Raw genomic sequence first — 13,194 nt, 5'->3', positions numbered from 1 at the left:
TCCCAGGCACTCTCCAGCTCTCCTGGAACCCCTTCATGCCCTGGAAGGGGCTCTCAGGTTTCCCTGGGTCCTTCTCCAGGTGAACACGCCCAGCTCTGAGGAGAGGAGGGATGGGAGGAGATGCCTGTTGGTGCCATCACATCAGCTCTGTGCTCTGAACAACCCAGGGACCCCAGAGACAACCTCCAGAGCCCTCAGCCCCCGAGCTTGTGCAGGCCAGGGAGATTCCGTGGGCTGGAGCAAGGCCAGAAGAAGGAAGATGGGAAACAGGGACCCTCAGCACAGCTCCTGCAGCCAGAGCCATCCTGGCTAACCCACAGAGGGTCCATTAATAATACCCAGGGGACAAGAAGGTCAAGTCCCTGGACTCAGGGGTTGCCACCAGCAGCTCCCATCACGTTTTCCAGCACAGAAAGAAAGCACTGATGGTGTCAGTACCCCCAGGCCATGGGGCCAGGCTTCTCCCAAAATCTCCCTCAGCTTTTGGCATAGATGTAGCACCATGGGTGGTGGTAAATTGCTGCTACCTTCTGAAAGCGTCTCCAGGCAAAGGTGTTTGGGCAGGCACACTACACACACACGGTCCACACACAAACCACAGATCGCTCTCAACAGATAGAGATGGGAAGGGTCTTTTGTATAGAGTTCCAACGGGGTTTGCTTCATTCTCATGCCAAAGGGGTCCAAGTACAAAACACAAATAACAAGCAAGGGTCCAGGATTATATATGGGAAAGAGGGGGCGGATCAAAGGGTCAAGGGCCAATGGGAAAATGGAAAAGTGTTGCAGGGGCGGGGTAATAGAACAAGGGAAGCAATAGGAAAACAGGGGCGGACCACTGCACCAAACTGGGGCCAATGGGGAAACAGGAAGGGAGAACATTCTAGGGGATGTACAAATGTGAACAGGGGCTGAGCAGGGTGACGTAAACTTGGTAAACCAACGCAGGGACAAACTTAACAAGACATTAACATAAGTCTGCAGAGGTCTATGTGGAAGAGGACTTCTCTCACCCCAAACTCAGGAGGCATTACTTGTTGCCTCCTTTCCAAGACTGGGGTATGGAGATTTTCATCATAGGCCCTCAGGCCTCCATAGTCAGAGGCCTTTGGGCCTCCACAGAAGAAACTGGTTCTCTGGGGGGGTTTTCTCCCTCACCACTGGCACAAGGCTGTGGGACCCACTGGAGCAGGAAGCCACTGGGCAGGAGCAAAATGCCCTGGGCTTGGGGTGGGGGGTGGATGAAAGAAACACCATGAATGGGGTGTTCCTGTTGGAAACTATACAAAATTTTATGTAACTTTGGTCAGGAGTTTTGTTCACCTTCACCCAGCAGGAAAAATAACTGAAGGTTCATTTCAAAGGATTGTTTTAGTACAGGAGGCCTGATGAGCTGAACCTCTCAACAAACTGGGAGTAGCACAGAACATACACAAAAGATAACAAGCAGCAAGGAACATCAACTCCACACATCACCCCTGGCATGGTCAGATACACCTGGTCCAGAAAAGTCTGATGAGAGAACCAAGGATTGAGGACCAAATTAGCATCAAAGGCAAAGAAATCTGTGAGCAATACGAAACCATGCACTAGCAACAGCAGAACTTGGGAGCAATGAACATTGAACTGAATAATTTCTATGAGTTTTGACTGTATAAAGTTTGGGGGGAAAATCTACTAAAGATAATGTGATGGAATGATTTTTTATGCACAAGCCAGGCTATGTGTGGATAAAAAAATTTCTGTTGCAAATCCTGGCCAGGACAGCTTCCTAGCCATAATAAAGTAATGCCTTGATTCTCTAAAACTAAGAATGTTGCTGGAGAGCTTTTGTTCTTCCTGCAGTTTTGGTGACGTTCCCAGGTGTTGCAGGAGCCTGAGGACCCAGCACAGAGCCAGCAGTGGGGCACGCCCTGCCCCTTGCACACACACACACACACACACACACACACACACACACGTGCACTTGTGGAAGCGCACACAGACACAGAGGTGCACACCACGTTCTCACATACTTGTGCACAAAAACGGGAAAGGCCCTTTTCCCTTCATCAAAACTGCAGGTAAAACAAAAACTCTCCAACATCTTGTTAGCGTTAGAGATTGAAGGCATGACTTCATTGTGGCCAGGATGCTGTTCTAGCCAGGATGTGCAACAGAAATCTTGTCAGCCACACTTAGCTCAGGTGTGTAGAGAAAATCATTCCATGACACATGATCTTTACTGGGTTTTTCCCATATTTATACAGTCAAACCTCAGAGAAATTCATTGGTTCCATGTTCATTGGTCCCAAGTTACAGAGTTTTTAGTATTTGGTTTCCTAGTTATTGATCCCTTTGCCTTCCATGTTAATTAGGTTCTCATTCTTCCTTCTTTTATCTCTCTTTTCCCAGACCAGGAGTCTCTGACCATGCCAGGGGTGATGTGTGGAGTTGATGTTTGTTGCTGGTCCTTAACTTTTGTGTATCTTCTCTGCTACTCACAGTTGGTTGAGATGTTCTACTCCTCAGGCCTTGAGTGGTGAAAGAGTCCTTTGAAAAGAAACTTCAGTTCTTCAGTGAGAAAAGTGCCCACAAAATAGTACCTCAGACTGTAACACTCTGTTAAAACTGATGTTGTTCCTGCACTGAGAGGAAAAATGGGATGAAGTGATGTTTGCTGAAATTTTTTTCTCTTTGAGAAAACACCCTGAATAGCCAAAGGATTGTAGAGTTAATTCTGCACCTTTGGACCCTTGGTTTTGGCTTTAGAGAAGGGAAATAAGAAGAAAATGATTAAATGTGGTTGCTCAATGCATAGCATAGGATATGTCTGCTCTAAACATTTAGATTGTCAAGAGAGAGAAGGTTTAAATTTAGCTGCAAGTCCAGTGCATAGAAAACTAAGAAGGGCAGCTGCAGACACAGATAAGGAAGCAATAAATGCAGGAAAAAGTTCAGAAGAAAGGTAAAAGTTGCATATTTCAAAAAAGATGGACATTAAAAGCGGGAGTGTCCTCAGTTAGAACTCAGGAGTTCTCTGATCCCTCTCCTGGTAATACCAGAGGAAATATGAAGGGCACCAGAGGCTTCCTCCTCAGAAGAGCCTCTGGTAACAGCCACACTGGGAAATTAGAATTTTTGGTAGACACAGGAACTGTTATTCAGTCTTAAATACCCTGCAAGGGAAGAAGTGATGATTCCATCAATTTTTGTCAGTGCCAGTGGTGTCACCTGGACTCCTGAAACACTCCCCTTTTTCAAGCCAATTACATTCAAACTGGGAAAATTATGGATAGCCCATCAATTTTTGTACCTGCCTAACTCTCCAAAACCATTATTAGGAGGAAACTCACTGGAAAAACTGGGTGCAGAGTTTCAGGAAGGGGACATTCAAATTAAAAGACTTAAGGGCAATCAATAAAATAGCATAGTAGTATACCCATACACACTCGTAACCATGCTAAAAGAAAATTATGACTATTTCCCTGTAATAGATTCAAAGGACACTTTTCTCTGCATACCTCTAAGCCATCACAGCCAGGAACTATTCACATTAGAGTGGGAAAATCCACAGACAGGACTGCACTGCCACAAGGATTTAAAAAATAGCCCCACAGTTTTGTCCTGTTCTTTGTCCTAGGCTGTTGGCCTATAGCTGGCTACTTCTGAGAACTGACAACATTTTGCACCATTTAGAAATTAGATCAACCTCTGTGAATTCTATTTTAAAAACCACAAACACAGGAACTCTCTCTTTTTGCTTCTGGCCTCGAAAGGCAGCAGAGCTCTGGTGAGGCCGGCCCGGCTCCCCCGTGGCCTGTGCGGCCTGGAGGAGGCCAGGCCAGACCCCAGCGGCTCCCAGGCAGGGATGGAGGCTGTGAGCCCTGGCCCCAGGCTGGGCCAGGCTGTTGCAGAGTGTTTCTCGTTAATGGTGTGGTCTGTTATTATCTAAGTTGATGGTTTGGTCCAAATGAGACCCTCCCTCTCCACGTTGTCAATCTACCCTGAGTTTCCTGTCAATCTGTCTTAGGCCCACTGCATGCTTGGAATTCCACTTTGGAAATCCCCTAAACTTCGATGCTTGATTAGTCCATGTGTCCCAGCTTTCCCCCCCTACCTCCCTCATTGGATGATGATTTTGTGAACCCTGCCTTTTACCCTCCCCAGGATATCTCTGATTAGCTGATGCTTTGTACCCTCCCTTTGAACCACCTCCCTATTTCAGCTGTTGCGCGCTCACATTTTTCTGTCTTTTGCCACCAAGATTCCCCAGAGCAATAAATCCTCTATTATCCCATGCAAAAGACCTCCCTCTCGTCCTTGTCTCCTCAGAGCACAGACTGACAGCCAAAAAGCCGTAGAGCAAGTGCTCTAGTCACACCTTGTGTCATCCTGCTCCTGGGGTGTGACCCGCTCCTGTCACAGGCCAAAGTGATGGAGCCAGATCAGCTCCGGCGAGATGCGACACCAGGCCACGGCTGCTGACACTCACTGACACCAAACCCCGTCCCTGGGGTCCCTGCAGCTGGCCTGCACCGATGGTTCCAGGTCAAACCCCCACTTCCAGCAGCTGCTGGACAAAGAGAGGTGCGCAGCACAGCCTGAAATCCAACAACTTCACTGCTGCGGCCACTGGGTGAGATTTAACCCTGTCACTACACAGATGAGACCTGCAGACCTTGGTCCTCTCTCCAGGGAGAGAAAAGGACAGTGTGACACCTAGAAAGACAACATGAAAACACCAAGGTCAGTAAAAGAATGAGTCAAGCCTCAGATGGAAGGAGGATGAGGAGATGCCTTGATGGGGCTGAAAATTCTTTTGATAGGGCCAAAATGGACAATGATATACTGAAATATCTCTTTTAATTTAACTTCACCAATCAATTGGAATGGCCAGAGAATGTGAAAGATTTGAAACTTTGCTTCCCATCTCAAAGCAGCAAGTCCTTTCCTTTAACGTCATCCATTGAGAATCACTTTACAAAATATAATACTACACAGAGGCTAAAAAAAGGCCATTCTTTGGTTTGCAAACCTTTGGTTTTCTATGGAGGGATGATAATATCCTAATTCTCTGAAGGATTAAAGCTCTCAAGGAATAAAAGTCCACTCAGTATTACAAAAGTAGTCCAAACAATTGAGTAGATTGCAAAAAGGCTAATCCTCCCCCTGGTACAGATATCTAAGTGGCCAATAAATTACAGCTCTCCCCTTCTTTTTTTGCATGAGAACCAGGAAAACTAACAGGAAAAGTCACAGATATTCCTTATGTCGTCCATAACCAAAGCTGTGCCAAACATTAAGTCATGAGAAAGTATGGGGGGGATGAAGCATTCGAGCTGCAGATCTGAGCAGAGGCATCCATTGATGAAGCCAAGCAGATGTTAGAGTAGCTGAGATCCCATGAGATGCTTGAACAGAAAGAGGTGAGAGTTGATGAAGACCCTTTGCCCCCAGGGAGAGAAGAAGAAAACCTCTGTTCCCAGAGATGATCATAGCAACAGGTGGAGAGAACCTTTACCTTTGAGCAACTCATCCTTAAAATAATACCCCTTGAGTTCATAGTCCATGAACACACCTCTAGGAGGGCTGTGAAAATTGGAGGAATTTCACGATGCAGAACTTTTTGCCTGGGCAGCTGCTATTTGTGGAAATGAAAAGCCACAACAAAACTGTTTCTCATGGAGAAGTCCCCATGGCTTGACACGAGAAAACTCCTCTCCCTACAAGAACTGGTGAAAGATTATTGTATAGTTGGTACTGCTTTAATATCCCAGGTTTTGTCTCTACGTGGTCAGTTGGGAAAGGAAGAAATTGGGCAGGGGGAGGAAAGGAAGTTTTATTCTGATGCTTCTTATTCTTGTAGTCCTGTTAATAAAATTTCTTTATACCTTTTAAGTTTTAAGCCTGTTTTGCCCTTTTCTTAATCCATATCTCACAGCAGGAAATGAGCAAGTGCCCTGGTGATTTTAGCCAGCACTAAAACCCACCACAACTGGCAAAGAATTAGAAGAACAGAAGTTCTTTAATCCACAAGTGGCTCTGTAACAATATGTTGATGATGTCCTGCTAGCCACCAAAACTAAAGAACAGCACCGAGACCTGCTGAATTGTGAATCTTTTTAAGATTAAATAGTTACAGGCTATTGAGGGAGAATACCCTCAGTGATGAAAATGACTGTGACCTTCCTGGCTTTTGAAATTCTCTGAGGTCAAAGGAACTTAAGAATGTTCCATGAACTGTAACAGAATTGTGCCTTTCTCTGAATGGTCAGGGAGTGGGTCAGTAATTTTAATTATTGGTCCAGCCTTTGTATAGGTTTTTAAAACTGCCCATAAGATTTTGTTATATGGACTGATGACACTTGGGCTGCTTTCAAACAATTTAAGAACACACTAATGAGGGCTCCATCCTTGGGGCTTGCCAGATCCCACAAGGCCGTTGGAAAGTGAAAGAAAGTGAATATTTGGGGAGATTCTTTTGGTGCAGTGCATGCCCTGGAGAGAGAGCTGTTTGTAATCAGCCCAAGGTACATCGACCAAATGTGGGACACAAATATCCCAGCTATTGGAAGCAGTACAAAAACCAGCTAGGCTGCAATTCTGTGCTATAGAACACACCAGACTGATACTGAAATTGGCTGGAGAGAAACTTTCTAAAGCAGTTTTGAGTATTAGAAACCAGCCATTCTTTATTACAGCGCTGCTCGTTTGGGGGATACCTCCTCTGATCAAGTCTGATGAGTGTTGGATGAACAGAGCTTTTAATTTTTTATACACACAGGTTGTATATTCATTAGCTATCCCCACTTACTTAATTTTACAGTCACACACCTTACCATAAGTCCTTAAATGGTTCTTTGGGGTCTGTCTTCAATATCCAGTGTTTTTTTTAGGGGCATGTTCCATGACCCTCACTCTTGAGTAAGGGCAATACCCTTCTTTTGCAGAACTTGTGCTTTGTACAACTGTGCCTTGCAGAGCTGAGCTGGCATTTTGCATGACTTCTGTTTGCCTGATTTACACCCTTTATCTGTTTCTCCAAGGCTGTGCTGTTCTCCTGTCCTTTTCTGGAGACTAAGTTTCTTGTGGGAAGCAGTCTCTTTAAGATTTATATTTCCTTTCAGAGTGTAAGGCATTAAAACAGCTACAACACTGAGTCTTGGTGCAGGCTAAAAGCATACAGCAATTATTATGGAGTCGATTATAAACAGATGTTTTACCACATCCAGATGGATACCCATGAAGGAAGTTTGGTCCAGATTTCTTCAAATCCCCAGGAGGTGCATCTTGAGCTGTGCTTGTGGGTTTGTTTCCAGATTTCCTGGACATCTGTGGACACTCTACCACTTTGATCACACAGAACTGGAGTTTATGACAGTGCATATTCCTCCTTGTGATGCTGAAACAAGGTCTAGTGCCATTCAGTTTTGTAAAACAGCTTGTGACAAGCTCTTGACTTCTTCCCTAGAGGCTTCATCCCTTTTAATTCTGCTTTAATGTATCCACAAATTTACTGTGTCCAGTTCCAAGGCAGTAAAAGTTGCCAGCAGCACTTGGAAAGGTTGCTCCCACTTTGGCTGGAGTGGAGCAGTTCCCCGGTCATTCAAGCAGACTCAATATCTCAGTTGGAACTCATGCCCTGGTGTGTTCAGTCACATCTGGAGATCACCACTGCTCGCTGCAAATCCTGTGAGCTTTTACTAAGAGAAATGAGGAATTATTCAAATCGACCCCTCCTTTTAACATCTCTGTGTCCTGGAATGTGGCACTTGGTGGGGTTGACCGCACAGCAGCTCACGGGAGCTGATTTTGCTGGTGGCCCACAGCTGAATTCTGCTTTGATGTGGAGCAGCAGGTCAGGCTTGGACCCAGGCCAAGGAGGTTTCCTGACACATTTTACCCAATTATCCAATTGCAATTTGATTGCATAATTCACTCATTCCACTTTGCCACTAGCCTGGGGCCTATAAGGAGTGTGAAGATCCCAAACTATTCCCAAGGCTTTCCCAAGCTCTTGTAGCCTTTCTGCAATAACGTGGGAATCTCTGTCTGATGGCATTCCCAAAGGAACCCCCAATCCAGGTTTGAATGGACAGTACTTCTGTCACCTCCCTAACCTGGCTGGTGTGACAAGGGAAGGATTCTGGCCACCAGAACCAGGAGGGGTTTATACCCTCCTTGTCTGGGCAATTCAGTGAAATCAATCTGCCAATGTTCACCCACAACATTTCCAGATTTTATGGCTCCCAGCATTATTTTGTTAGCCTTGTTTGGGTTGTTTCTTGAACAAACCTTTGTTGGATTCTTGATTGCACAATCTGAGCTATTTTCAACCCAATTACATATTTTTGCAAAGGTTTTAGAGGTTTTTCAGCACTCCAGTGAGTGCCTTTGTGTTTGTGAGCCGCTATTTCACACAAGATCAGTTCTAGGACTACTTTCTGCCTGGCTGGGGTAGCTGCCCACCCTCGTGGATCAAATTTTGCCTCTAAGGTTTTGCTGTCAGCTCCTGCACATGGCAGGCTCTGGATTTTTCAGGGGGGTCACAGTGATCTTGGGGCTTCTCCAGCACTGTTCCTGCATGTCTTGCTCAGTCCCAGCTGCTTTGTTCTCACATGCCATCTCCTCTGCTCCCACCAGCTCTGGGACATCTGCAGGGACATCATCTTCACTCTGGGGAGAAGGGAAGGTGACACTGTTATAAATAACTATTTATAGTTATAGTTATAGCCAACTAGTTGTTGGCTTTTGCAAATTATTTTATATAGTACAGTTTGTAATCACCTTTTTACTGCTCTTGATAGAAAATAATTTATAATATATTTTTATAATAATACATTAATATATATTAGCATATTATTATGAAATCAATATATTTTAATATAATAATTTATTACTTGTCTATAATTTATATAATACAAATAATATAATTTTAAATATAATTTATTTAATTATATATATTAAAATATTAAATGTATTAATTATTATATTATAGTGCATTATATATTATAATATATAATATATATCTTGTATATACTATATAGTATAGAGTACATAGTATACATTATTATATATATTACATATTATATATCTAATAAATATGATATAATATATGATATTATAATATATCTATATATTATTTAGATATATATCTATTATATAGATATATCTATTAATATATAATATTAATATATTAATATGATGATATATTAATATAATTTCGATAAATATTATTTATAATTAACCATAAATTTATAATTAATGTGTAATTAATATAATTAATTCATTAATATAATCAAGGTTACTACCCTAATTCCAGTGTTAATTACATATTTTAGTGTGATAAATACACAATAGTTTAAGCTCTTGCAAAATACTAAAATAGAGACTATGTCCTGTGTATTAGAGCATTAACTTTTGCAGAATTAATTGTAGTTGTGAAATAATAAGTAATGCCTTTATTTTTGTAACTAACTGACAGTAGTGAAATAAATAATACTGATTGAAAGTACTTGTAAAAATGGCTAAAACTTGTAGGATAAGGTAATATCAAAAAGAACCAGGCAAATAACATGGAAAGAGCAAGGAGGAATCCACCACTGTCCCTTCAGCTATCAATAACTGTCAAACCACAGACCAGGGGGCCTCGTGAAGAAATAAAATACAAAATCTAAATAAAATCAATATCCAATAATATCAAATATTCATATCAAAATAAAATCAAAACTCTCAAAATCACGTCTGCATTGTGGCAAATATCATAAGATGAGGTTAGGGGTCAAACTAAGCTGAAGAATTCCCAGAACATGTAAACTCAAAGGAATGTTTGGATATGTATCATCTCTGTGAATATGCATTTGACCAATGCAATGAAAAAATAGATGAGAAGAGTTGTTATAATTAACTGTGTGCATCTGCACACGTGACTTTTGCTTTATCCCTTATTATCTCTTATTAAAGTTTAAATAATTTTAAATTTCTCACAACCCCATCCCCAGGGCTGATGCCTCGAGAAGGCTGACCTAGAACAGAGGCTGGACAGAATTAAGAATAAAGTAGGTATTTATTGAAATAAATACACTTTGGGCAGTACAACAGCCTGGACAAGGCTACACCCAAGATGGACCTAAAAATGGTCAGAAAATGGACAACTGATCACAAGGTTTCACGTTTTTATAAGCTTTGGTCCATCTGCATATCAGGGTTAATTGTCCAATGACTGCTTCAGGTTATGAAGTCACATCCTTCTTGTTTTCTCTCTTCAGTCCACCACTGGTTATTTTTGTGGGACTGGAACTTGTAACAGCTGTCCTCGGCATCAGGCTGGAAAAGGAATTGTTTTGTCTGTGCACTCTGAATAGAGCTCACTGACAATTCCTATGAAGCTCAGAACTACACACCTTGGCACCACGGAATATGAAAAATATGAAAGATAAAACTTAAGGGATCGGGGTGAGAGGAATGATGGGTTTGTCTTCACAAACAAACTGTGGGTCTGCTGATAAGATGAAACTATCACTGCGAGACAACAGAAATAATGGGATAGATTCCATTGAAAGATGAAAGAGGCACTAAAAGAGCACCATGAATTCTGCAAGAGTTAAGAATTAAGAAGGGATTATGCATTGTGGGGAGGTATGGCAGGTATCAGGCGTTCCGGGAAGTCTGTACCTCTCAAGTACCTCAGCCTATGGGGAAAGAGAGAAGGGACAAGCGTCCGAGAAATTGGGATAAAAAGGAGGCTGCGCCCTCCAAAAATTTGAGATACCCCTGGGGAATGCCCCATGGCCTCTCCCTTTATTCGAATAAAGAAAAAGGACTCCTCTGTCTCCTTTTTTGACATAAACCTCTGGTGTTTGTGGATTAATTTTCCTGACAAGGGGGTGCGGCCCCCGCACGGGGGATGCTCGATGCTCACCGCCAGCGATGCTCCGCAGCTCCTGGATCTCCTGCAGCAGCCGCAGCCGCAGCAGCTCCCGCAGCAGCTCCCGGCGCCGGCTCCGCGGGGTGACCCCCATGCGCCGCAGGGACCCCTCGGTCAGGCGCAGCAGGGTCCGGCCCGTCAGGCCGTGCTCCCGAGCCAGCTCCGCCAGCCGCCAGCCCCCGCCGTGTGCCGCCAGCCAGGAGCCCACCTCGGCCCCCGACCACCGCCCCGCCGGCCGCTGCGGCCCCTCGGGCCCCTGTGCGGGAGGAGAGGGGGAGCCGGCTGGCCCGTCGGGAAAGCCACGGAAGCCACGGGGTCAAGCGGCCACCTCTGTGCCACAGTGTCACCGCCCCAGCCCGAGCGCAGCCCTCGGTCCATCCCTGCGCTGGTGCCGGTGGCTGCACCCTCGTCCCCGTCCTCGGCCCATGGGGTCCCCAAATCCATGCCTGGGCGGGTCCCCCATCCTCCACCCCCGGGATCCACAAATAAACACTCGTAGGAATCCCCCATCCCCTGCCCATGGGGGTCCCTTAAATCCCCACCCACGGGGGTCCCCAGACCCCTCCTGTGGGGTTTCACACCCAAACACCTGCCCGTGGGGTCTCTCATTCTCGACATCCTTCATTCGTGGGGTCCCCCATCCTCTGCCCGTGGGGGTCCCCAAACCTCCACCTGTGGGGCTCTCGCACTCCAGTCCATGGATGTCCCCCCTCTTCCACTACTGGGGTTCCCTGGGACCCCACTGCAGTTGTCCGGGGAGCTCCCCAGCCCCTTTCCACTCTCACCTCAGCCTCGGGGCTCCCCTCCAGTGGTGCCTCAGCCCCATCCTGCGCCGGGAGTTCCATGTGGGGCCGGGGTCGGGCTACGGAGGGCAGTTCTGGCTCCCTGCAAACGGGGCTTCGTCAGCGGGGGATCCCCCGGACCAGTCCCCACAGTCCCCCCTGGCCCCTCCCGGGGGCACACGGTCGGTGGCTCCTCGATGCCACCCACCCCGTGCTCCCCCAGCGCTCCTGGTGCCACCGTCCCGGCTCGCCCGTGCCCTGAGCCCGCAGGGGACACCGGCACCCCCAGCCGGCCGGGACCTCTTCCTTCTTATCCCCCCGTCCTCCTACCTCGCTCCGGGTCCGTGCCGAGCACCAGGAGAGCGAAAGGAACCTTTGCCCGGGCGCTGGCTGCACAGCCCCGGGCGCGCCCCACACAGCCCTGCCGGGCCCTAGGGACCCCTGGGCACCCCCGGGAGCCGAGGCACAGAGCCGGGTGAGGTTCGAGTGGGCTCCATCCATACCGGGAGCCGCGCAGGAGCTCTGCCGAGCTCCCCCAGCCCTCCCGGGTCGCTGCCACCAGCCCACCCCCCTAACCTGAGCACATCCCACACAGCTCGGGACGCACCGGAGCGGCTTCAGCCGCGATGGTTCCGATGGCAGCGAGGCTCCCACAGGCGGAGGGGACACAGGAGAGGCACCGGCAGAGCAGGGGAGGAGCGGGATGAGCCTCCAGGATGAGTCACATCCGACGGGCTGCAGCCCTGCCCGGCCGAACGTGTGCGGACCAGCCCCCGCCTGCCGCTCTGCCTCCGCAAACCTCGAGGGGGTTAAAGCTCCCAAAGAACGCCTGCCCAGGGTGGGGTACCTGGCTTAGGGTTAAACCCCCCAAATAACACCTGCCCAGGGTGGGGTACCTGGGCTAAACCCCCCAAAGAACACTTGCCCAGGGTGGGGTACCTGGGTTAAAGCCCCAAATAACACCTGCCCAGGGCAGGGCTGGATTAATGTTCATTTTCTCCCCGGGGAATTTAACAGCCACGTGAATGTGGCTCTTGCAGACGTGGGTCAGTGGTGGCCTTGGCAGCGCTGGGGGAGTGGGTGGACTCAATGATGATCCCAGTGTTCTTTTCCACCCTAAATCATTCTGTGATTCTAAAGCAATTGCAGCCCTTCTCTGGCCCTGGCAGTTACTGCACCAACAGGGTGGTGCTACACCCATCCCTTATCTCAGCCGAGCCTCGGGAGCGGGGCTGGGCAGCAGCTGGTGGGTGGCAGAAACTGCTTCTGTCATAAAAAGGACTCGAAGGTGTTTGTGAGGTGCTTTAGGAGAAACTCTGCTCCCTCTCAGGTAACAGCAGCACAAAGCCATGAGGAAACAGTGAAGAAAACAACGAGGATATTAAAACAGAACAACTGTCTCATCTTCCCCACTGCCTTGGAGAAAAGACAGCCCTGCTGTCTGAAGTTTATCCAACACCTCAGAGCCCCTTCCAGGACCTAAAGGGGTTCCAGGAGAGCTGG

At 46.9% G+C, this 13,194-nt stretch overlaps 1 protein-coding gene across 1 annotated transcript; it reads right to left on the bottom strand.

Moving 5' to 3' along the window:
* Positions 1–5,988: 5,988 nt before the first annotated feature.
* On the bottom strand, positions 5,989–12,621 carry LOC107198783 (sterile alpha motif domain-containing protein 12-like). The gene is made up of 4 exons (XM_015615991.1): positions 12,299–12,621; positions 11,695–11,794; positions 10,904–11,165; positions 5,989–8,658 (listed from the first exon to the last, which is right to left on the bottom strand). The coding sequence occupies exons 2-4, from the start codon at positions 11,752–11,754 to the stop codon at positions 8,654–8,656; spliced, it is 327 nt and encodes a 108-aa protein (XP_015471477.1). The 5' UTR covers positions 11,755–11,794; positions 12,299–12,621; the 3' UTR covers positions 5,989–8,653.
* Positions 12,622–13,194: the final 573 nt, after the last annotated feature.

This window comes from Parus major, unplaced genomic scaffold (genome assembly GCF_001522545.3).
Source record: "Parus major isolate Abel unplaced genomic scaffold, Parus_major1.1 Scaffold319, whole genome shotgun sequence".
NCBI classification, from domain to species: Eukaryota; Metazoa; Chordata; class Aves; order Passeriformes; family Paridae; genus Parus; species Parus major.
Note: the sequence above shows the minus strand (reverse complement) of the source record. Positions and strands in the feature narration are given on the sequence as shown.

Excerpts from the sequence above, each read along its gene's own strand:
- LOC107198783 (XM_015615991.1), bottom strand. The coding sequence starts at position 11,754 with ATGGAACTCCCGGCGCAGGATGGGGCTGAGGCACCACTGGAGGGGAGC. Across the intron at positions 11,166-11,694 it reads AGGGGAGCCCCGAGGCTGAG|GGGCCCGAGGGGCCGCAGCG; the intron begins GTGAGAGTGGAA and ends CCTCCCGCACAG.